At 40.8% G+C, this 26,472-nt stretch overlaps 1 protein-coding gene across 2 annotated transcripts; it reads right to left on the reverse strand.

Annotated features, from left to right (window-relative positions):
• Window positions 1–813: 813 nt before the first annotated feature.
• LOC129810847 (heterogeneous nuclear ribonucleoprotein M-like) lies at window positions 814–16,542 on the reverse strand. Of its 2 annotated transcripts, XM_055861786.1 has the most exons (15): window positions 16,288–16,542; window positions 8,767–8,942; window positions 7,039–7,091; window positions 6,416–6,423; window positions 6,234–6,327; window positions 5,846–6,121; window positions 4,265–4,468; window positions 4,109–4,169; window positions 3,828–3,935; window positions 3,699–3,743; window positions 3,510–3,581; window positions 3,328–3,429; window positions 2,630–3,192; window positions 2,454–2,505; window positions 814–1,180 (listed from the first exon to the last, which is right to left on the reverse strand). In XM_055861786.1, the coding sequence occupies exons 1-15, from the start codon at window positions 16,326–16,328 to the stop codon at window positions 1,017–1,019; spliced, it is 2,019 nt and encodes a 672-aa protein (XP_055717761.1). In that variant the 5' UTR covers window positions 16,329–16,542; the 3' UTR covers window positions 814–1,016. The 2 variants fall into 2 exon arrangements, with proteins under 2 accessions (XP_055717761.1, XP_055717760.1); XM_055861785.1 differs by lacking the exons at window positions 3,699–3,743; window positions 7,039–7,091; window positions 8,767–8,942; window positions 16,288–16,542 and having other exon boundaries at window positions 6,416–6,925.
• Window positions 16,543–26,472: the final 9,930 nt, after the last annotated feature.

Here is a 26,472-nt window from a genome sequence, read left to right on the forward strand (position 1 = left end):
CTTTAGGCTCTGGTCCATATGCTGAATGAGAAAGAAAATAAGCGGATGTTAAAAAAAACGCTAACCCATACAAGATGGGTGAAAATTTGTACACTGCAGCGACAGGCTCGAGGTCAAGGTAGCTAGATATTTATCCAACATTTCCGCAATACCATTGCTTTTACTTTCAAAGAACATATGGGATTTTCTCAGAACTCACAAGCTTCCCTCTTCGAGAAGGTATTGTACAAAAAGAACCGGCAGACTACATTTAGAGCATCACACGAGGGATTTCTAATCTCCTGACCACCAAGGCATTTGAACTGACATTCATTGAGGTAAGTAGTTAGCTGCCATCACATGTTGCTATGATAAACAAATTGCTTCTCCACTCTATTCCATAGTTTACTCACACACGCTTAGTAACTTTTTGCCTAGCCAAATGATCGTTCTTCAGATAGCTAGCCAGTTATTAATGATTGTTTCTGTGTTGAAGGATATGGATGCATCAGATGACATCCCCTCACCTATTGCAGAGAACTACCTCAGGCCGAGTGTGAGTAACAGCGGGGACAACAGTAATGAGCCTGACTTGCAGCTTCAGAAGTGAGACAGCGCTGCAGTTTCAGTTACATTCCCCCTAGAAGAGAAGCTTGGAGAAAGTGTCAGACCTTCCAGCGCGAACAGACAGTTTCGTGTTACTGGGATTCTAATTTATATATTCTATAGTAATTTATTTTTATACCCAGTGACTAGAATAGTGAAACAAATCTCTACTCCATTGGGATTCCAAGCTATGATAGTACACTTGAGTGGCAAGGAAGAGACGGAAAACAAAATTCCAATGATATTTATTATCAAAACACCTCAGAACAAAAAGCAATGAAGTGAAGCATTAAGTAAAATAAAGAAATACAATTGTCACAAAACAAAATGCACAGATGAGCAATAACTAAAAGTACACATTTGCACTGTTACAAATGCCCAACAAACCAAGAAATATGCAAATATCAGGGTCAAAATGACAATCTGGACGATTATGCATTTCTGTCAATTCTGACATCGATCTCTCTTCCATTCAGCCTGTAGCCATTCATGGTGTGACAGGCTCTCTCGGCAGTCTCCGGGTTGTCGAAGCGAACCACGCCACAGCCCTTGGACTTGCCATTCTCCGTCTTGATGTCAGCATATTGGACGATACCTGTAGAAGAAAGCAGATACGGGTTAAAATTATTTGGCTGACGTTCCAATTGAATCTTGGGTCAGACTCACCATTGTGTAATTGTGAAATGTTGTGGGTTAACTTACACATTCCATTTACGTGTTTTTCAATCCTGTCAAATTACATTTAAGATTATTATTTCGCAAGAGACTTGACTCCCTAGAACTCGACCAGAGGGGAATGCGTCAGAAAATCTTACTTGCTGTTGTAGTTATTAGTATGTTAAATATGCAACCGTTGCAAGAGCTGTAATATCTAGTTACCCTTAAAGCAACAATTCAGATTTAAAAAAAATTGTTGGACCACAGCTTTTAGGGGCTTCTGACTCGAGTTTAAAAGGACTAACACTAGGGACTACAGATGTTTTGTAACTTGACTACAGCACTGGCCTCTTGGGTGCAAGAAAGTCCTTACGTACAGTACCAGTCAAATTGACACCAACTCATTCAAGGTCTTGTTCATTTTATACATTGTAGAATAGAAGACATCAAATCTATGAAAACACATGGAATCATGTAGTAACCCAAAAAGTGACAAATCAAAATATATTTTAGATTCTTCAAAGAAGCCACCCTTTGCCTTGATGACAGCTTTGCACATGCTTGGCACTCTCAACCAGCACCAGGAATGCTTTTCCAACAGTCTTAAAGGAGTTCCCACATATGCTGAGCACTTGTTGGCTGCTTTTCATTCACTCGGCAGTCCAACTTAAACTTGACCGTTTTATCTCAGTCAGACTCAATCATGGACACTGTTACTGACAGTTGTGGCTGCTTTGAGTGATGTATGGGTGGATGTGGAGTGATGTATGGGTGGATACTTTGAAGAATCTAAAATATTTTGATTTAACACTTGGTTACTCCATGATTCCATGTGTTAGTTGATGTCTTCACTATTATTGTACAATGTAGAAAGTAGTAAAAAGGCCTCCTGAGTGGCGCAGTGGTTTAAGGCACTGCATCGCAGTGCTACCTGTGCCACTAGAGATTCTGGGTTTGAGTCCAGGATCTGTCGAAGCCGGCCGTGACACCCATGGGAAGGCGCACAATTGGTCGCCAGGTGTACGGCGTTTCCTCCGGCACATTGGTGCGCGGCTGGCTTCCGGGTTAAGTGGGCATTGTGTCAAGAACCAGTTGGGTTTCGGAGGACGTATGGCTCTCAACCTTCGCCTTGCCTCCGTACAGGAGTTGCAGCGATGAGACAATTGGATACCACAAAATTGAGGAGAAACGTTTTTAGATTATGTTCTTACCGCATGTATTGAAGGTATCCTTCAGCACCTTCCAGGTGAAGTCATATGGCAGCTACAAGAGAAGAGTCAAATCGATCAGTTGAAGTTTACAATGGTGACTGTCGAATACTAGTTCAATATGCTGAATACGCTTTAACCACAACAATGGGGACACTTATTTCTCTAGAGACACTTACATTCCGGACAAAGATCTGACAGCCCTTCCTGGCGTTGGCCCCAGGACCTCCGGCTCCTCCAAAGCCATTTCCTCCAAAGCCCCCACGTTCCATCTCAGCAGGCCGGTCATACTGGCCTCCAACACCGGCAGCGCCCATGTGGTCCATGGTGGAACCCATGCGGTCAAGCCCGGTGGCCGGGAAGCGGTCCATGCCAGCAGACCCCATGCGGTCAAAGTTGGTTCCCATCCTCTCCATGCCGGTGTTCATGCGGTCCGCCATGCCCATGGGGGAGGTGAAGTCCAGGCCGGCGGACATCCGGTCTAAACTGGATGGGCCTAGGCAGTCAAACCCAGCTGGGCCCAGGCGGTCCATGCTGGAGCTCATACGATCCAGGCCAGAACCAAGTCTGTCCATACTAGGACCCAGCCGGTCCAGCCCAGAGCCCATACGGTCAAAGCCAGAGCCCCCCAGCCTGTTCAGATCAGACACACGGTCCATCCTCTCCATCCCACCCAGACGGTCCATTCCACCACCCATGCGATCCATGCCAGAGCTCATGCGGTCCATGCCCAGTGAGCTACCTGTAAGTCGAGGGAAAACAGAAAACAAAAGAAACGACAAAGACAATTGAGGCAGAGTTTAGGTCCTGTGAGAAATCAGCTTCAGGCGTGTTCAACACATCAGCAAGAAATTTAGCAAATCCTTAAAGTACTAACCCATTCCTCTATCAAAGGACTCCCCAAAATTATTGCGAGACATGCCCATTTCATTTCGACCACACTCCCGGTCAAAAGCACCACCAATCTCACGGTCCATCTCTAACAACACAAGAGATAAAACTATTAGAAGACCAGCCAAATGTGAACGTTCCATGTCAGAGTGAAATTAATTTCCTTACCATTCATACGTCCCATTCCCGATGGTCCAAAGCGCTCCATGTTGTTCATTCCTCCACCAAAGTTATCCATGTCTTGAGAAAAAAATCAGAACAAAATGTCATCTTTAACACTCAAATGTATTAGAAAAAAACACAATGCAAACGATTTGATGAACTGCACTCATTCAACGCAGTACAAAACATACATACCTCCCATTCTACCCATGCCACCACCGAAGCCCATGCCATCCATGCCTATAAACCAAACAATTAGTAAGTGACTGAAAGAAGCCAAATTAAAGTTCTATGTGAAGGAGGATCACAAAGACAGCCCCTTACCCCCAGGTCCCATGTTGCCCATTCCTCCACCACCACCTCGGTTCAGTGCGGTGGCGTCAATGGGTTGGCCACCAGGCCCCAGTCCCTGCCCAATGCCACTCAGGCCACCTGAGGGAAAAGCAATGGATGACTGAGAGAAACAAATACTACCAGCCCTTCTATTGAAGATCCTATGGAAGCTAGCCTTGAAGATACTCAACATTTTGGACAGATTAGTTTTCTGTTTTTCGTTTACTTGGGGGGGGGGGGGGGGGGGGGGGGGGGGGGCACATTGTACTTACGGGGTAGTGCTGGGGGTCTCTCCGGTGGTGCAAAGTCTCCTTTTGGCAAGGACTTCTCATCCTGAAATATCCAACACAAGCATTGCTTAAAATGTGTACAGTTTGAACATTTACTAAAATTAACAAATGTTAGTCTCTAGAATATATGTTGCTTACCAGCTTGACATGCATGACCCGGTTGAACAGTAGTTGACCGTTGAACATGCTGACTGCTTGGACAGCTTCAATAGGCATGTCAAAGGTGACAGTGCCCATGCCCCTGCTATTCCCATCCTTGTCCTCCAAGATGTCAGTACGCACCACAACTCCTGCCATGCCAAACACCTCCTTCAGCTTCTTCCAGCCAACCTTGTAGTCCAGCTGGAAACATTGCATTGACAATAGGGAATCGGAAGATATTATCTAAAAATGCCAGCATCGGCATCGGCCCGGTGTCTAGTTTAACGCCGATGTGCAAAACCGATGTCAAAGCTGACGTGCATACATATAACATAGGTAGATTACGTAATGGCGCCACGAAAAATACAGCACTACACAGAACAAAAGCAGAAACATACTAAGCGCACACTTCCAACAACTAAACAAGTTCAAGTCAAGCAGTCATTTGAAAGAGTAAGAACATTTGAGACAACTCAAAGGCGAAATCAATTATCGGCAAGATAATGGAATTCATTGCCTTTGACAATCAACCGTTCTCTGTCGTAGATGATGTTGGCTTTCTCCGACTGGTCGAACACCTCGAGCCCCGGCTGTACCAAGTAGGCGCTATTTTTCAGATGTTTCCCTACCGGAGTTACACAGTATTATTGAAACGCACATCCCTGAGCTACTTGCTATTAGCTTCACGACTGACATTTGGACCAGCGATGTCAGCCCCATGAGCATGTGGAGTTTGACAGCACAGTGGGTTGACAAGGACTTTGTACTGAGGAAATCCGTATTGCATGCTCAAGAATGTGCTGGTTCTCATACCACTGCTGCCATTTCAATGGCATTTGAGAACATGAACACACACCTAACTCCATTCAAACAACTGACTGGAGAAATAAGCTCATCAACTGCGTCTGCAGCAGACGTGATACCCTCTGTCATGGCATTGAAACGCCTGCTCAACAAAAATGCCAACAGACCGTCGGGTTAACTTGGAAAAGTACTCTACTATAGGCTGTGAACAAGCGATTCGGCGGCCTTCTCTGAGCCTCTTTACTGTGTCGCCACCATGCTCAATGCTAGGTACAAGGACCGCTACTTCGATGCAGACAAGAAACATGGTTTACGTGAGAATGTTAAACAGCTGGACAAGATGGAAACGGACACAGTGACAGTGCGCACCCGAGGAAGAGAGGCCACGGACAGACAGAGCTGAAACTTCGCTGCTTGACATGCATGATGAAATCCTGGTTGAGACTGAACAAACAATGAAACAGCACAACGAGTGAAAGAAATAGGTTTTGATTATGTTTTACTGGTAATGGGGATATACGTAAATGCCAACAAATTAACTTTTTGGTCAGTGCGTGTGTGTTTCAACTATATAACTGCACTAGAATGCTTAAAAAGCAGCGAAATTTAAATGGAAGGAAAATATAGGATGTCGGTATCGGCCAAAAATGTCATATCGGTGCATCCCTAATTGACAAGGTTAAAATACTTGCAATAACATAATGCAATATATGACTTCAACTGATATTTTAAAAATATCTATATTGGCATACTGGACTACAATCCGCGACTTACGTTAGCTACGAAGACCGTGCTTCCGATCTTGCCAGCCTGCAGCCCGTGGATGATCTCATTGGGGATGTTAGAGTTGTTCATGAGGCTGGGGGGGATGTTGACCATGGGTGGGCCGCCCGGTCCTGGGCCCATGCAGTCCATGTTCATCCGCTCCATATTCATGCGATCCATCCCCATCCCCATGTTCATTCCACCATGGCCGCCTGGGGGCCCACCACCACCTCCACCACCCTGGGCCCTGTGTGAATCCCTCTGGGCAATCACACCATCTGGGTCCTGGGGAAATAGGATTATAGAAACATTGGCAACATTACCAAACAGGAAATACAAGCCTAATGATAGATTTGTTTTATTCTGGTGTCATTAGCTTAAACAAAATATTGCTTACCTCTTTAACCTTCAGGGGCCGACCATTCAGGTTGTGCTTGTTGACCTTCTCCACAGCCTTCTTCATCAGCTCCTCAGTCCTGAACTCAACAATCCTGTTGAGACAAAAAACATGAGGAATATCAGGAACTTAAAACTTTGAGACATCTATTAGAATAAAGACTGGATGAAGAAAATACTTACGCACAACCCTTTGTTGATTGAAGACCGCACAACAGCATCATTGAAGTAGAAAAACAACATTCGAGTTAGTAATCAGTCATGGCAATGTAGAGAACAATGACTTCATGCATATTCAATAACAAGGTTAAACACATTCTACTCACTTGTATGGCCTTAGCCTAGAACAGTCAGCTACTCTTTCAAAATGAGTTGACAGCTTAAAAGCTGGTCACCAGACAATATAACAAATGCAGAAGTCTGGTGAATCTAAACCCTTAAAACATTGTCCACATCAAAAGCAGAAGTCCCACAGACAAAATGGACTCTTGAAGGAAATATCTGTTCGACAAAAACAATTCAATGGACTCAAATCTATTGCACGTTACAACCTCTTGGGGGCTGGGCCCCACTTTAGTCCCAGATGAACAAATCTGCAGCAAAATGGACTTTCCAAACTACTGGAACCTGAATTCCCAATACGACTCCAACCCATGAGATGACGTCATTCAGTGCCACACTGCAACATGTTCTGTTCAGCGTCACCCACTTGACACGCTTTCATCAACACTCCATGTCTGAAAATCCCCACAATTAAAGAAAAGGAAACTCAAGCTGACAAACACAGGTTTGTCTATTGCACTTACCCTTGATTTGCCTTCTCCGTCCATTAAGTGTTCCACGTACGTTACCTCACCCACTACAAATCAGATTCCAGACGACACACACCAAGGGAGAGAAGCCGAGAGAACAATGGGGGTTTAGAGCAGACACACAAGCGGTTGGTGACCATGAGCTCGGCCTGCTACTCCAGAGCCTCCCCCCAAGCACCTCAGTAGCACAATTCTGGTACAGATCTACAAAAAGCTCTTACTGGATCTTAAAATGGCTTCTTCGCCTGTTCTTGCCGAGTCCCGAAACACAAAGACCAATAGAATGAAAAGAACAATAGTCAAATAGCTACCAGCCCTGTTATCGGATGGATTGTCATCATGGAGGAACCCTTTTCTAAATATAAACTTGACAGAATGAAAGTTTGCGAAGCCTTTTGAAACCACGAGTCCACCCTTCCAAAATCCATGTTCCTTGTTAAATGTATTCAGAACCACTGACTGATACAACGGTTCTACCGCACCTTTGAATGAATACACATGAAAAACTAAATTGTACCAACTCAGCTATCTCCAATGTCTGAAGAACATGGAATTACATTTTTGGAAAGTTGTATATACATTGGACCTGGAGGCACAACAGTGTCCAACTTTGTAACTAACAGAGGGACAACCATTGCTAATTCCAGCAAATGAGTCAGCACCATAAATGGACATGAACCAATCCTTAGCTGAAACAAGAACAGGCGTAAGAAGATGCTTCATTTTGTAGACCTGTACCCCAAGAAATCGCAAACACACATCCGTGATCGGTACAACATGGAGATCTGCGGAAACAACAAACCTAAAAAAGAGAATGCAATTTAACGCCACATTCAATTATATCCAAACACTAAATTCTGTTTCTGAAAAGCATTGGTAACCTCTCAGAACACCTATGCTTTATCGTGATTAAAAGCAGGTGCGATTTACTACATTCGACCTAACATATCTATAGCTTTGCCAAAAACATGTAAACGTCTGTTTAAACTGTTAGATAAACAGTACACCGTTGCTTTTGTTGCAGGATTCAAATTGAAGATAAGTTGAGGACAACTGATCCATGCTGCAAATTAAGATAATTACAGAACCAGTTATCAAACATGATAAAATTCTTACATTTGACAATCTCCAAGAAAAGGATCACGCAGAACATACGCAGCAAGAACCGCTTTAACAATTGTAGCGTAAGCACCTGAGAGCAATTCATTATGTCTCAAGGTAATAAGTACGTTTTTCTATTTTTCTGCATTTGTGAGAAACGCAATTTGCTATACCATTCAAGACCCAACACAGGGATTGATTGCCCATATACTATAAGCTCTGTACTTCATTTGAAGAGCCCCCTTTAGTTGGTAGATTCCCACTGTCCAATCAAGTGTAGCTGAAGAGATCAAGCACAAATTTATAATGCTATTCGCAGCACTATAAAAATGACTAGCCAAAGGCAGAAATCACAGAACTGTTCTGAAATCTGAAACATCTCGGAGTTAGCAGAACACAGGCCAATCCATGGAAAACCCGCTCCCATTTGAAGTTTTGCCACCTAGTTCACATACCAAGAACCTCATAGCTAATAATTGCAACTTGGGTCCTTTACAGGCCAGAGGCCATCCAGTCAACATGGTGAAGTGGTTCAACACAAATGACCAGTTATGGAAGGCTTCATTAGCCATGCTGGTCTTCATATCTACAGTGGATCCAACACAACCCTTAACACCTTACCTTTTTCTTTCATTAGATCTTTGAGTGCCTGCCATTTCACATCGTATGGGATGTTGCTGACAAACACACGGTATCTCTTTGATGGGTTTCCATAGGGCTCAAAGCGACCACCTCCACGCTTCTGGGGCCTCTCCTTCCTGGTATTGGGTTCATGCTTGGCCTTGCCGTTCATTTCCCTTTGTAAAGAAAAAACACATTAGCTCGATATGTATGTATTAGGTAACTAAGAATAGATGAACTCATTATGACTTTAGTTAGCTGGCTAGCTAACTTAGCTGTAAACAAATCAGATCGCTTTGCTAGCTACCCGACCGATAAACCTAGTTACCGGGAGTGGAGCCTTCTAGAGCGCCCGGTTAAAATACGCATTTTTTTTAAATGTCTAAATGGCTTAACTTATGAGAAAAGCTTCATTTACTATCAGACCAAATTATGACAATTTTACCATATCTAATTAATGTATATTACAGTACTTTCCATGATGCGAACACAAGCTGACGTTTTGACCACATCGAATTGGGGGGGGAATTACATCCTTTTTACCTCAGATTGGTGATGTTAGTATAAACGTTTATAGTAAACACAATGACAAGTTAAATTGCTTAAAAACAGATCAATATCTTTTATTTTTATACATACAGAAATAATATTTGGTTAAAATGCAGCTAGAGGTACCGCAAAACGGCACGTGGTAAACTGAGCATTAATTTTCCAGAATCAATGTTCATTGATACTCCTGTTTTAGTAGTCTGCTCTGTGCACAATTTGAGGAGTTGAGACATTAAAAAAAAGTATCGTTAGAAAGGTTAACTACTCCGCTATTACAGTAAAATAAAGTCTAAAATGTATTTCGGTGTCCATGATTTTGTGTTGTAGATATGTGGTAGTCGAGTAGTGGCCTGAGGGACACGCTTAATGTGTTGTATTTTTTTTTAAATTGTATACAATTGCCTCAATTTTGCTGGACCCCAGGAAGAGTAGCTGCTGCCTTGATAATAAATTCAAATGACCGATTCTGTTGGATCAAACCTCAAATGCAAATAGCAAGTTAAAACCTCTTGTCAGAGATGGAGTGATCTCTCATCTTTGTTGTTGTGAGTGGCAGGGGCTTGGTGTGTGTGTGTGTAAATGGAAAGGTGCACATGGCACAGAATGGAGACAAGACAAAAAGATATGAGAACAAGGGGACATAAAAGCTCATTCCTGTGATAGGCATTTGGAATATCACACCAAAACATGAATGCAAATTAATTTGATATCACCCAGCTCTACTTTGAATAGTTCGTTTAAATAGCGCTACACTCCAAACGTTTGCCCCACATTCTATTGATTTTAGAATGATATCGATGAAGTGATTAACAAAAAAGTGTTGCGTTACACTTACTGCGTTGGCGACCCACTTGACTCAAAACGCAACACTTCAAAATGTAGCTAGATGTCTTCTACAAATTGTCCTCTAACCAGTGATGTACACATTCCCATATTCCGTGTGTTTTTTGCGCTGTGTTAACAGGACGCGTAACCTCATCTCCCCCCCTTTGTGCAATTGATTTCAACGTGATAAAATCGATGAGTGACTGACAAGCAATGTCCTCTCTAAGCTGCGCGAGTGCGCGGCCTCGCACCTCCTGCAGGACAGCCACGCAGAAAAAATGCCAGGCCACGCAGAGATGCAAGAGATTGAACTTCACTGAGTTCGCACTATATAGATAAAAGTTTGATCAAATCAACATTATAGTCAGCCCCTTTTCAATGCAACAAACCAAAACAAATCTAACTTTGCAATATTGAGTCTGACTTTCTTGTAGGGAGAGCCAGAGTGCAAAGGAGTAGAATTCTATTGGCAGGGATCGCTTTCAATTACCTCCAAGTGAATGCGCTTTCAGATCAGAGCCTCGCGTGTGCACATGTTGATATTCTTCGCGAGTTATAACCCAGTTATAGATAAGTATAGGTCAGCAATGGGTAGTTACTGCTTCTTAGAAGAGCACCAAACATATAGGCTACATTTCTTTGAAAATTCAGGTAAAAAGCTTGTCTTAATTTAAGGGGCAGTGTTGTATTTTGAGACAGGCTTGAATATGCAAATAAGCCAATAGGCAGAGGGGTGGCCTATATTGTCTAATTCTCTGCATAGTAATTGCTTGTTTTGTAGTTTCTTGCATCATACAATGCAATTTACAGCCAAGTAAAAATATTTAATGGCAAGCCCTTCATTATGTAAAAAATAAATTTATTAAAAAAAATAAAAGTCATGCAATGTAGGCCTGCATTGAACACCACATGCAGGCTCTCAGAAATCCTAAACTATTTCCAAGTGGAAATGTTATGGGATTTGCTCCATTGGTTTTGTTGGTAGACCTACATTATGCCACAATGGCCTATTGGCTACAACTGTACTGGTACAGCCTCAGTGCTCACAGTAAACGTGCACCGGAAGTTGCATTAAGTTCTCACAACTTTCTAGTTTCCACTCACAAGACCTAAAATGTCCTCAGTGCCCCAGAGAATTAGAGGGAACATTGATGACAAGTGTTGCTTTTCTTTGTTTTGGTGACCCCATATCAAAACACAACATTCCAAAATGTAGCTGACTGTCCTCTAACCAGTGATGTAAAAGTCTCCAGTTTCCATGTATTTTTCTAATCTCTCGATCAATGAGAGAAGACTTGAAATAGACAAGATGGCGGAGTACACATTGTTGGATTACTTAAAATATATTTTAATAACGCAGCATTTTCCAAAACAGAACCCCTGCAACTGGACACGGACATTTTATGAGACCCCTGTCTCCACGAATCGATGATGAAGATAGTGTCATCCATACCAGGTTAGTTGAAAAGTCTCTGGTGACATTTTGAATAGTCACACCTGTAACTACCAGTATAATAGTACAAATATTTGGGATTTAAATCACATCTGGTGTTACAATCTGTAGCTATTGATTGATGGAGTCGGTCTGATGGTGAACAAGAGTTGAAACGTCCACTTACTAAAAAAATTGCTAGCTACCCTTTGTATTGATGTCTAGAAATGTAGCTGTAATTCATTAGCTAGCTAAATGCAAACTCTTCATTCATGTTGTATTGGTTATTCTTAGGCCAACTTCAAGAGCCTGTCCGAGTATTTCTGGCCTGGTCTAATTAGTTGCTCTAGCGAGCTAAGGAGTCATGACTTGGCTACGAAAAAGGCGCTGACAGACAGCACGCGGCGGACAGGGTGGCTCAATCATTTCCAATGAAGCCTAGGCGGAGGGCAAAATTGTAGACTCTTAGCAGAGGCGGAGAAAATAGGATTCTGCGCTATTTTTTTACCAAGTGATGCAGTTGTTGACCAATCACAGTAGAAAGCAGTCTAGCCCACCCTAGCTAACTATTTTTTTTATTAATAATTTCTGTTGAATGTAAATTCATTTTAATGCATGCTTATGGTGTCAAAGCACACATTTTCACATGTCAATAATATTTATTTAGCTGCTATGGTCACTGGCGGCTGTCACCCTTGTGTTTGAAGGCACTAGCCGCTTTAACTAGAGGGGCAAGTAACATACTCGGCGGGGAAGTCTGCAATATTCCGCTGGCTGTCTGAAAATAGCTTAGCTTCCCTTTCGCCCTAGCCAATTAAACTCAACTCCAAGATTTACGATGGAGTGGAGCGGGGACTAGTGTGGGTGTAGTGAAGCTCCGATGTCACAAAATGTAGTTATCATAAACTACTGATTTCAGCACCCAAAGAATAGCCTGAAATTACACTTTGTAGTTGAGGGCTTTTCATTGGGTGCTAATCAGAAGACTGATAAAACCTTCCATTGTATGTGATGTCGAAGCTCCAGTCTGCCCACACTAGTCACCGCTCAGCTCCATCGTAAATTGCGGAGGAGTTTTGTCTGCTACTTTCACCCCTTCTCCAGATATGCAATATATTCCATAGATGGGTTAGCTGACATAAACGATGTGCACGGAGCAGAAGTCTACATGTTGTTATGATTCTGAATGGCCAGATCACTAGCAAGAACAACAAGATGAAACAATCTAGTTTGTCATTGATACTAGAGGTCGACCGATTAATCAGGGCTGATTTCAAGTTTTCATAACAATCGGAAATCGGTATTTTGGACGCCGATTTTGCCGATTTTTGTTTTTTATACAACTTTATTTAACGAGGCAAGTCAGTTTTAAGAACACATTCTTATTTTCAATGACGGCCTAGGAACGGTGGGTTAACTGCCTTGTTCAGGGGCAGAACGACAGATTTTTACCTTGTCAGCTCAGAGATTCTATCTTGTAACCTTACGGTTAACTAGTCCAACGCTCTAACCACCTGCCTCACGAGGAGCCTGCCTGTTACGCGAACGAAGTAAGAATCCAAGGTAAATTGCTAGCTAGGATTAAACTTATCTTATAAAAAACAATCACTCATAATCCCTAGTTATAACTACACATGGTTGATGATATTACTAGTTTATCTAGCGTCTTGCATTGCATATAATCGATGCGGTGGGCATTCGCGAAAAAGGACTGTCGTTGCTCCAAAGTGTACCTAACCATAAACATCAATGCCCGTCTTAAAATCAATACACAGAAGTATATATTTTTAAACATGCATATTTAGCTAAAAGAAAGGTTAGCAGGCAATATTAACCAAGTGAAATTGTGTCACTTCTCTTGCGTTCATTGCACGCAGAGTCAGGGTATATGCAACAGCTTGGAACGCCTGGCTCATTGCGAACTAACTTGCCAGAATTTTACGTAATTATGACATAACATTGAAGGTTGTGCAATGTAACAGTAGATCCGCTAGATAAAATACGTAACGGTTCCGTATTTCACTGAAAGAATAAATGTTTTGTTTCCGAAATAATAGTTTCCGGATTCGACCATATTAATGACCTAAGGCTCGTATTTCTGTGTGTTATGTTATATTTAAGTCTATGATTTGATAGAGCAGTCTGACTGAGCAATGGTAGGCACCAGCAGGCTCGTAAGCATTCATTCAAACAGCACTTTTGTGCGTTCTTCCAGCAGCTCTTCGCAATGCTTCAAGCATTGCGCTGTTTATGACTTCAAGCCTATCAACTTCCGAGATTAGGCTGGTGTAACCGATGTGAAATGGCTAGCTAGTTAGCGGGGTGCGCGCTAATAGCGTTTCAAGCTCTGAGACTTGGAGTAGTTGTTCCCCTTGCTCTGCATGGGTAACGCTGCTTCGAGGGTGGCTGTTGTCGATGTGTTCCTGGTTCGAGGCCAGGTAGCGGCGAGGAGAGGGATGGAAGCTATACTGTTACACTGGCAATACTAAAGTGCCTATAAGAACATCCAATAGTCAAAGGTATATGAGATACAAATCGTATAGAGAGAAATAGTCCTATATTTCCTGGGAATATTGAAGACTCATGTTAAAAGGAACCACCAGCTTTCATATGTTCTGAGCAGGGAACTTAAAATTTGGCTTTCTTACATGGCACTTTTACTCCCTTCTCCAACACCGTTTTTGCATTATTTAAACCAAATTGAACATGTTTCATTATTTATGAGGCTAAATTGATTTTATTGATGTATTATATTAAGGTAAAATAAGTGTTCAATCAGTATTGCTGTAATTGTCAATATTACAAATATATATATATATATATATATATATATATATATATAAATATATATATAAAAAAATATATAAAAAAATATTTTAATAAATCGGCCGATTAATCGGTATCGGGTTTTTGGCCCTCCAATAATCGGTATCGGCGTTAAAATCATAATCGGTTGACCTCTGATACCAGGTCTTATTTTGAGGTGACTGATTTCATGCCAATAACAATGTATTTGAGAGAAGTGCTGAACATGCAAATAAATATTTTTTGTAAATATTGAAGACGAAATACAGCTTACATGTTGTCAACAACCTAAACCAACCCTGTTTGTTTTGCCCCATAGTTGCGCACGGCTCAGTCGTTGCTAAACAACCAACCCGTCTCGTGTTTGAATAACTAGCTAGTTGGCTATTACGCAAGTCCCAATACACTGAACAAAAATACAAAACGCAACATACAATTTTTACTGAGTTACACTTCATAAGGAAGTAAGGCAATTTAAATAAATTAGGCCCTAATCTATGGATTTCATATAACTGAATAAAGATATGCATATGTTGATCACAGATACCCTAAAAAGAATGGTAGGGGCGTGATCAGAAAACCAGTCAGTATCTGGTGTGACCACCATTTACCTCAGTGTGACATCTTCAGAGTTGATCAGACTGTTGATTGTGGCCTGTGGAATGTTGTCCCCCTCTTCAATGACTGTGCAAACTTGCTGGATATTGGCGGTAACTGGATCTCGTCACGGTATCTCTGTGCATTCAAATTGCCATCGATAAAATGCAATTGTGCTTGTTGTACGTAACTTATGCCTGCCCATACCATAGCGCCACCATGGACCTCTGTTCACAACTTTGATATTAGCAAACTGCTTTCCCACACAACATGTGTCTGCCATTTGCCCAGTACAGTTGATACCGGGATTCATCTGTGAAGAGCACACTTCTCCAGCAAGGCCGAACTGCAGCCAGGTCAAGACCCTGGTGAGGGCAACAAGTGTAGCACGCATATGAGCTTCCGCGAAAAGTTCTCTGACAGTTTGTACAGAAATTCTTTGGTTGTGCAAACCCACTGTTTCATCAGTTGTCAGGGTGGCTGTTCTCAGAAGATTCAGCAGGCGAAGACGACAGATGTGGAAGTCCTGGACTGGCGTGGTCACACATGGTCTGCGTTTGTGAGGCCGGTTGGACATACAGCCAAATTCTCTAAAATGACTTGATGCGGCTTATGGTAGAGAATGTAATATTAAATTCTGGCAACAGCTCTGGTGGACAATTGGCAGTAAGCATGCCAATTGCACTGTCCCAAAACTTGTGATAAAACTGCACATTTAAGAATGGCCTTTTATTGTCCCCAGCACAAGGTGCTGTTTAATCAGCTTCTTGATTTGCCACACTTGTCAGGTGGATGGCTTATCTTGGCAAATGAGAAATGCTCACTAAGTGTTACATTTGTGCACAAAACTTGAGAAATAAGCTTTCTGTGATCTTTTATTTCAGCTCATGAAACATAAGACCAACAGTTGCGTTGAACCCCCCCCCCCCAAAAAAAATAATAATAATTGTGTAGCAAGTGATGGCGTACTTAACTAAAAAAAATAGGAGGGCGAGGACAAATTGGTCAGTTAGCTAACGTTAGCTAGTTAAAAATAATAATTTGGGGGGCTAACTAGTTACTGTAGCTAATTTGATAATCTCATGCCAGTGGAGGCACGCACGCAGGCACATTTGTGGCTAACGTTAGCAGAATCAATTGATTAGCTAGTTAGTGGTGATTAGCCAGTTAAATAGCCATTAAGCTAGCTGCTACTAGGCAGTTGGAGACATAATGTAACGTTACACGTAGCCAAACCTTAACGAGCAGGAAGGTAAGTTAAATAGTTTAGTTAGCCAACTAGCTAACAAAAGAATAAATTAATGAAACGTTACCCCTGGCCTGGTTTCTCCGTAGCAGCGGCCTCGGTCGACATCTTCGCAGTTTATTCTGTTTCCGCTGATTTGTTGCTGAATGAATTTGCGGTCAGTAGGGTACTTCAAAAAGTTATTCAAATATTGTCTAAGTTTGGCAGTGGACCTTCACTTGAGCAGTATTGAATAAATATAGGATTTAATGTAATGCCTTTGGAGAGGCTGGCCGGCTGCAAGCTAGTGAAATGGCGGATGAATTCTTCTTTGGGTTTTATGGCTAACTACACTCAAAATATTGTTGTCGCCACCAACTGGCCGGAGAAATGCATCCGTTTGGGAGAGGCTATAGACGGATTAGCTGAAGAACTTCATGAAAACGATGCCCACGCAAATGACAACACGGTGAAAAACACATCTTTCAAAAGTACATTAAAAAAAATACATAAACCAAATAAAAAACAAATATCAACAGGGTCAGTTCCGGGACTACAGAATCATGGGAGATGGAGTTTCACTGTCCCGTCACTGACAGCGCGCCACTTTTAAGTCATAATATAAGTCTGAAAGAAATACATCGCTAAAAAGTATTTCCATGTTCTTACACAACTTGTATTATTGTCTTTTTACATAAATTATAAAAGCTATTAGATTTTTAAACAGCTAGCTAAAAGGCCAGCTAACGTTAACCTTGGCATACAACACTGTTTGCCAGAGCGAATAAAGATCACTTCCTGTCTACAAGATGATAAAGCAATACACGTAACTGATTAAAATAAAATTGTTTAGAATTATGCGGGAAGAAACACAGAAAATACTAGATTATTGATTATCGGATAATTTACCTCGTTGATCGAGTTCGATGTACCATGAATAAGCATGGTTTTACCGAGGTAAAGATAGTTTTGTATTCACATATTCGGACATTCAACAGACAATCAGACATTCGCCAAATGCCATTTAAAAATGTTAAAATCAATAACTAATTCACCGTTTCCCACAGAATCATCAAACTATGTATGATTTATTCTATAAATGTCTAGCATACTTTTACAACCTTTGTTTCGAGGAAAAATTATAGTTTTGATTTAATAGAAATACATAAAATCCATAAAATGCAATTTAAAGCAGTAAAAATCAATAACTAATTCACTGTTTGTCACAGAAACATCAAACAAGATATGATTTATTCTATAAATGTCTAGCATACTTTTACAACCTTTGTTTTGAGTAGAAATTCCAGTTTTGACTTGATATAAATACATAACATCTATAAAATGTCATTTAAAGCTATATAAATCAATAACGTTTTCACTGATTATGACAGTATCATCAATCTAGGTACGATTTATTATATAAATGTCTAGTATACTTTTGCAAACTTTGCTTCGAGTAGAAATTCCAGTATCGATTTGATAGAAATACATAAAATCTCAAATATTGCATTTAAAGATGAAGAAATCTAATTCAGTGACTGTCTCAGAAAAAAAGTGAAAATATGCATATATTTGCAATAACTTTAAAGAAATGTTCATTTCAAGTGCAATTTGTTCTATATGAAGTTAGACAATGTTTACATAAAGTTGTACAATGTTTACAAACTTAAATTGTATGCCAAATCAATGTTAGCATTTTTAGTGCAACAGCTCCACATTTAAAGTAGTTACAAGGCACAACAGTCATTTATTAATAGGTCTCTAATTTAACAGCAAAGAGGCCCCTTCCAATCATTTTCTATTTTGGCTTTGTTGAAGTTCTTCTTTGTTATCCCCAGACAAGCTGAATGGTACCATCTCTGGCACACAGAGCATTCTATCTGCAGTATTAAAAACATAAAACAGGGTTATGTTTATTTACATGTAAATTACAGTTCTGGAATACCCAAATTCTGTTACATGCTTTTGAAATTAGGAACGTTTTCAAATTGAATTGGCTTTTTGTTCAATTGCTAAATTGACTTTAAATGACATGCATTTGACCACAACCCTGACAGAAGCACACATAACTGTGTTGTTGAGTATTCATCGTTGAGTATTCAGGCAATATAAATCATATAGTAATAAAGGCATAAAAAGGTATCACACATCAATGTTGAAATATCAAACATTACAATAATGCCAGTCTTTGAAATCCAAATCAGTTTAATCGTCACTTGTGCCAGATACAACGTGTGTACCTATTACAGTGAATTGCTGTCATATATGTATCTTAGTATCTAGTATCTCTCATAGAAGACTAATAAAATTGAGTCATGATAATAGAACATTAGAGCAATAACTAGGGTTGCAAAGGGCCTGAATTTTTTTCCAGGAATTTTCCATGGAAAGTTAAGCCAAGGATTTTTGTGAATTTTGCATAATTTCAACAAAAAAATTAGCTTATAACAGTGAACCTTTTTTTATGGGATACACATAAGGCAATTCTAGGTCTTGTGGCATATTTTGGTTAAACTATCCCCAATTCAATGGAATTGCAACCCTCTGCATGCACAGTGCATTCTTCTATCACATGTGCAGTGCACTCTTCCATCACATCTACAGCTGATTCTCAAGAACTTTCACACTAATGAGATGCTATTGAGCCCACACGAATACACTGTCTGAGCCAAGGACTACATGCTTTCTGATAAGTTTTGATTACAATACTGGGTGGGGTGAATATATTTTATATGACATACATTATTTTTTTATTAACTAGTAAATAGTAGCCTACAGCAAAGTGTGTTTAAATAATTTCTAACTTGTTAACAATTTCTGCAGGTTAGTTTTTGCTACCATGTGGGGTTTAGCTATGTCACAATTGCTTGGAGTGGTGGGTGCAGAGTCAATTGCAGAGAGCAGAAGATACTGGGGAACACCGTCTTTATTTGGATTCCCAAACGAACGCCCAAAACCATAGGTGAAAAATAGACCGAAAAATTGTCCGACCCAACACAGGGTACAAACGGACAGGAACACACCCTGACTAACAGAAAACAATCCCGCTCAAACATAGGCGGGCCTAACAGGCTTAAATAGACATAAATCAAGAAACAAAATAAGAGACAGGTGCAACCAATAAGACCAAACAAACAGAAAAGGAAAAAGGGATCGGTGGCGGCTAGTAGACCGGCGACGACGACCGCCGAGCGCCGCCCGAACAGGCAGGGGAGCCACCTTCGGTGGGAGTCGTGACAAGCTTGCTTGAGCCTGCTAACTGAGGAGTGTGAATTCACCTGTTTCCATACATGTTTCATTTTAAAACATTTATCTTACAAAGGAGTTGTTTAATCTAACTGCTTAACTATTTATCTGTACATGGAATTCTATTCGTTGTTTTTGTTACTCATTTTTTTCTAATCTTTACAGGAAAATGCCACGGGCACTATCTGATATGTGGAGACATTTCACTGCAGCTAATGTAGACGGAAAAGCTGTGTACATTTGCAAATACTGTGCCAAATAATTTGTGAAGAATGCAACAAAGATGCAGAATATTCTGGCCAAGTGCATAAAGTCCACTCAGCGCTCACATCAAGCAACCTCTGACAAAAGTCCCTCTACTTCTATTCGAGGTGAAAATGATGAATCAGACACCTTATCGATAGCAACAGCTCATGGTCCTCCTGGAATCAGATGTTTTTTTGACTCAATGGAGGAACATAGACAGAGAAATACTGATAAATGTCTTGCTCGAGCTGTGTATGCAACTAGTTCACCTCTGCTCACAGGCAATGTGTATTAGAAAAGATTTCTGAATGTTCTTTGCCCAGCATACACTCCTCCAACCAGACATGCTTTATCTACTAATTTGCTGGATGCAGAGTTCAACAGAGTTCAAGTGAAGGTCAAGCAAATCATAGAGAAAGCAGACTGTATTGCAATCATCTCTGATGGGTGGTCGAATGTTCGTGGGCAAGGAATAATTAACTACATCTCCACCCCTCAACCAGTGTTCTACAAGCGCACTAACACCGGGGACAACAGATACACCGGTCTCTACATTGCAGATGAGCTGAAGGCAGTCATCAATGACCTTGGACCACAGAAGGTATTTGCACTGGTGACAGACAATGCTGCGAACATGAAGGCTGCTTGGTCTAACATGGAGGAGTGCTACCCTCACATCACACCCATTGGCTGTGCTGCTCATGCATTGAATCTGCTCCTCAAGGACATCATGGCACTGAAAAAAAACAATGGACACACTCTACAAGAGAGCTAAGGAAATGGTTAGGTATGTGAAGGGTCATCAAGTTATAGCAGCAATCTACCTCACCAAGCAAAGTGAGAAGAATAAGAGCACCACATTGAAGCTGCCCAGCAACAGCCGTTGGGGTGGTGTTGTCATCATGTGTGACAGTCTCCTGGAGGGGAAGGAGTCTCTCCAAGAAATGGCCATATCACAGTCTGCTGACATGGACAGCCCCATCAAGAGGATCTTCCTGGATGATGTATTTTGGGAGAGAGGGGTAAGCAACCTGAAACTCCTGAAACCTATAGCAGTAGCCATTGCACAGATTGAGGGAGACAATGTCATCCTGATGTTCAGACTCCGTACTGCCCTGCCCACTTCACTGTTGCTCCAAGCAGAGGAAATTGCCGTTCTAAAATACATCGAAAAGTGTGAAGACTTCTGCCTGAAGCCCATACACGCCGCAGCGTACATGTTAGACCCCAAGTATGCTGGTAAGAGCATCCTGTCTGGTGCAGAGATCAACAAGGCTTATGGTATCATCACTACCGTGTCTCTCCACTTTGGCCTGGATGAGCGCAAGGTTCTTGGCAGTCTGGCGAAGTACACTTCCAAGCAAGGGCTTTGGGATGGAGATGCAATATGGCAGTCGTGCCAACATATCTCATCAGCCACCTGGTGGAAGGGACTTTGTGGATCTGAGGCTCTTTCCTCTGTCGCCTCCATCCTCCTCTAAATCCCACCAACATCAGCCGCCTCAGAGCGCAACTGGTCCTTGTTTGGGAACACACACACCAAAGCATGCAACAGGCTGACCAATACAAGAGTTGAACAATTGGGGGCCATCCAGGCAAATTTGAGGCTTTTTGAGCCTGACAACAAGCCATCCTCAACAAGGTAGAAAAGTGACAGTAAAGATGAGGCCCCAGAGTCTGATGTTCAAGAGGTAGACATTGAGGAGGTCCAGTGAGACATGGAAGCCTTAGAGGAAGACAACCAAAGCTTTGGTTTCTAGACTATCCTTTATGTTGAAAACGTTTTTTGGGAGATGCGATGGATCATTGGGGATCATTCAATATCCCCTTTCCCTTCATGTTCTGTGAAATCATCCCATGTGAAGAGTCAATTCATTTAATTAAAGTTCAATTAGTAACTAAATAGTTTTTTTTCTATTGGAAGGATTTAGTCATTTGCAATTTGTCTACTTATGATAAGGTAAAATATGTATGTTTCTGCCTTCATATGATATGGTAAATATATTGAATGCAAAAAACATCTACATAAACATCTACATATGAATGGTATTAATATTAAATAGCATATACTGTATTTCCGTTAATTCCCATATATTCCCGTTAATTCCCATGGAAAATTTCCACCTCTGAATATTCCCCAAAATGTGCAACCCAAGCAATAACACAAGGATAACCCTAATAAAAAAGTTTAAAGACAAAATGTCATACTTCTAAATGGCTTGAAGGATGAAACTACATGACGTTTCATAGCCTACTGTTATATTACACAAAGACAAACCTAGTTAGTCACATGATCATCAGTTTTCTCTGGATGATGCAAAGCACACATTGATTGGTCTTGCTTCGCATTGAAGACTGGAAAAAAAGAGGACCGCATTTGTATGCATTGTTGACACATTTAAAGACGCTTTCCGGAACCCATAGTTCTAAAGGTTGTGCTTCAACGACAAAATCTGTCCCTCACAGTTGCATACTACATTGTTCTCTCACTGTCTGTGCTTTGCCGCCTTCCCACACCCTGTAGCAAAGGGTACCCCAAAGATCGTCTTTCTGCTTTACACGACCCATTGGAGCCAAAAGTTTACCTCGAAAACACCTAGTCAACCTTGTTGTAAGCTACTGTATGTCTGAGAATTTCCCTCCTTTTTTCTGTATTTCCTGTTAGCCCCCACCATGTGGGATTTAGAAATATATATAACATGAATTACAATAATTATAGTAGGTACATCAAACGTATAACAGACAGACACTGCTCAAAAGGACTTGTTTGTGATATCTACACTCAGAATCAAAGTACATTAAATCTCCCAAAATGTATTTTCCAGTATCAGTATTTCCTTTTTCAGGCTTTTTTCCTGAGGTAATAGATTCAACTGTTCAACACTTACAGCCAAATGTTTAATACCCAGGGTATTCCCAGAATACATTCTGGAAAGTCTATAGATTCAGTGGTCACTTTATTAGGTACAACCCCCTATGAATCTAGAACATCGTGCATTCAAAACAGTTGATGAAAGTAGGAAAGGAGATAGACTGTTCAAGTCCAGTTGGAGTTTATTACAGTCAGTACAAGCTGAGTGTTGGAATTATTTAAAAAACAGTTTTGTAACTTTTCTGAGTTACAAAAGACCATCACAGACTGTGCTGTCATTTTGCACTTTCTATAGTTCAAACAAACAGTAACAGAATACCTGAATACTTCTCTGCATACTTCAGTGTCTAGCAAGCCAAGACCACGGGACTTAGTGTATGTAGGAGCAATTTATTTTCGTAAATAGGGTGGTGAACCTAATAAAGTGGCAACTGAGTCTAGATTTCACAAACAAGTCCCTTTGAGCAGTGTCTGTCTGTTATACGTTTGATCAATGGGTATAATGGTAAATCTGAACCCCAAGGTCCTCATAGGCTCACTTGGATATATAGAATTGGAAGTAAAGAAAAAAACATGAAACTAGGACATTTAAACACTGGCAGAATTCTTTCATCCACATCCATTCACATAAAATATATTTTAAAGTATAAATACCCTTCTAAGACCACTGTCTTTCTGGACGTTTTTAAAGGTTTGCAAATAGTTCTTTCTGCAAGGAATATGAATTGAAAGGGATTTGGTCATATCTATGTAGGTGACGTAGTTTCTACACTGGTATAATGGGTATAATGTGTGGTAGTTGCACACCTCCCTGCTGAATTATGAGGAGCTGATTTGGGCCAGTTTTCATGATCTTTTGTGAAAAAACAAATTTTCACATAGGATTTGTGCTAGCAGTTTAAGAGAGAGAGAGAGCAAATAGCATAGGTACAGTCTGGTTGAAGTCCTAGTTTTTAAATGTTAGTGCCAGTGGATTGCAGAGGCAAATCATAAGGCAATTGCAGAGGCAAATCATAATGTATAATGCATAATGTATACATTTAGCCCAAAGACCAAAAATGTACTGTCTACTTCTTATATTAGTGATTATTTTTATATCCACCCTCTGGTATCGTTCAATACCCATGCTAATATATATACAGTATATATACAGTATGTTATGTTTAACTCTTAGTTTTTCTTTTTTTCTCTCTCATGCCATATTCCCATTGCTAACATTATAGTTTTGCTATTCCATTACTCCCGTTCCATTGCTAGTTTCTGTAGTCTGGTGGCCTGTTAGTAAATGAAAAAAATATTTCCATTCTTCCCATCACGGACTGGTAGAGCTGGGACACCAGGTGGGTGCAATAATTATTAAGTAGAACAGAAAAACAGCAGTACTCAGAACCTCCCTACACGTACCTCTCTAGCCACTGTCCTCTAAGTTCTTTTCTACGAGGGAAAAACTCTCGTTGTAGTGAACGGGACTATGACGTAACTGTTACAAAATCGGTATCACTTCTAGCAATGACTGCTACCAGAGGGGAAGAGGCAAAGTAAGAGGGATAACCGGGCCCAAAATCTATCTTCTCCAGCAGGTGATGTTTTTTTCACATACCAAGCGAGGAGTTTTTGTATGGCCAATGAGAGAATATCGAATTTGGTTAATCGGGATCGGTGTCCCAGCCACGGGACGGTTGAGCTAACGTAGGCTAATGCGATTAGCATGAGGTTGTAAGTAACCAAAATATTTCCCAGGACATAGACATATCTGATATTGGCAGAAAGCTTAAATTATTGTTAATATAACTGCACTGTCCACTTTACAGTAGCTATTACAGTGAAATAATACCATGCTATTGTTTGAGGAGAGTGTACAATTTTTAACATGAATAGTTATTAATAAACAAATTAGGCACATTTGGGCAGTCTTGATACAGAAATGCAATGGTTCATTGGATGAGTCTAAAACTTTGCACATACACTGCTGCCAGCTAGTGGCCAACATCTAAATTGCACCTGCGCTGGAATAATACATTATGGCCTTGCATTTCAAAAACGATGGTACAATTTTTACAAAAGAACAGTTGGGTTTTTCTTTGTATTATCTTTTACCATATCTATTGTGTTATATTCCCCTACATTCCTTTCATATTTCCACAAACTTCAAAGTGTTTCCATTCAAATGGTACCAAGAATATGCATATCCTTGCTTCAGGGCCTGAGCTACAGGCAGTTAGATTTGGGTATGTCATGTTATCGTTTATTTGTTACGTGTGACTTATTTGATCGAATAGAAGTTTCGTAATGATTAGGTTGTTACGAGTATACTGATATTGTAGGACACGTGACATCCCGGCAACTTTGAGAGAAATAAAACACTTTATATCATGCCTGGTCGTCACGAGTTACCAGCCAGAGTCATAAACCCTGCCTATTTCTACAATGTATCTTCTTAAAATTGTATTTTGGACCTAACATTGACCCCACAGCTAACCTTATGCCTAACCTTAAATTAAAACTAAAGCCCAGTTTCATTGGCACTTTGAAGTCAACCCTTGGGCTGCCCTTGGTGGGCTAGCTCAAAGTGCATTTCCACTGTCTCTGGAAATTATAATATATCATGTTGCTAGTGTGGGGTTTTTATAAGGTTTTTTGACATGCTTAACTAACTATAAGCTAGTAGTTCTTCTTATGCATTAAAGTTTGAATTGCTGACTCTTGTGAACCTGCATTTTCCATTGTTCTCACTTTTACCAGTGCTCACTTTTATCAGCCTGAAATGTGTGTGTGTATGAAATATGTGTGTGTATGCAACAAATGTATCAGTAGTGTGGGCGCTGTACTATGTGGCCGAGACTGTGCTAATCTTAGAGAGACACAGGAGGGGGATGAATCAGGAGACTGCTGACCAGACAATAACAGATAAACTATACACACGAAAAACATATGTGAGGTTCTGAGTTATGCACTATAACCCAATACTATAACAAACGTGATTAGCAACTGTATTATATGTGATTGAATACTATAACAAACGTGATTGGATATTGATAACCTGTTGGCCTGGGCGCCTGGATGTCTGTGTGTGTGTGTGCTGGAAGTAACAGTTAGCCAGATAAGAGTGCTGGGAAGCTGTGGTTAGCCTAGAGCGCAAACAGTGGCCATTGTATACAGGTGCGAATAGCTCAGACAATATTGCAATAGCTGTCTGACCTCAGTCTTTGGGGTGAAGGAGCGTAATCTACACAGCAACAGCGTCGGGACATCACATGCGCTAAGGGGCCAGGACTGGCTTAAGGCGCCAACATCAACGATAGGCTGGGTGAGTCTAAACCACGCCCAGTCTCTACTCTGACAGGTCGGCTCGGAAGTGGGAACTAACCTCTGTCAGAGTATAATATAATATCTTTGTCAGAAACAAATCAGTTCTCTGTCTTATCCTGCGTGATGAAACATTGAACCCGTATATACGGAAATTGTATTTTCCATTTATTAACTTTTGAATAACTTTTCAATTATTTTAACCAAGTTCAGGTGTGCTACTGTTCCTATCTCAGTTGAACTTTCGCAACCCTAACACTAGGTAGCCAATTTCTGACTGTTAGCTAGCAAGATGTTCAATAATTTAATTCACCCTCACCATGCTGTAACTAACGTTACTCCATACTCCTTCTAGTGAACTCCTTCTAACTCCTTACTCCTTCTAGTGCCAGCCAGACTCAGGGCCATGTTATGTATTTTTTGTTGTTGACCAAATTCGACACACTCCATACAAAAACTCAAAGCCAGCTAGCTTAATTCCTACCTTGCTTGCCATTGGCTATTAGCTAACTAGCTACCAGTCGTATTGAACACTAGCTAGCTACATCATATCAAACCTGTCGTCTGGTTTGCTTGCTTCGCTAGCTAGCTTTCAATATGACC

The sequence above is a fragment of the Salvelinus fontinalis genome, chromosome 14 (genome assembly GCF_029448725.1).
Source record: "Salvelinus fontinalis isolate EN_2023a chromosome 14, ASM2944872v1, whole genome shotgun sequence".
In the NCBI taxonomy this organism is placed as follows: Eukaryota; Metazoa; Chordata; class Actinopteri; order Salmoniformes; family Salmonidae; genus Salvelinus; species Salvelinus fontinalis.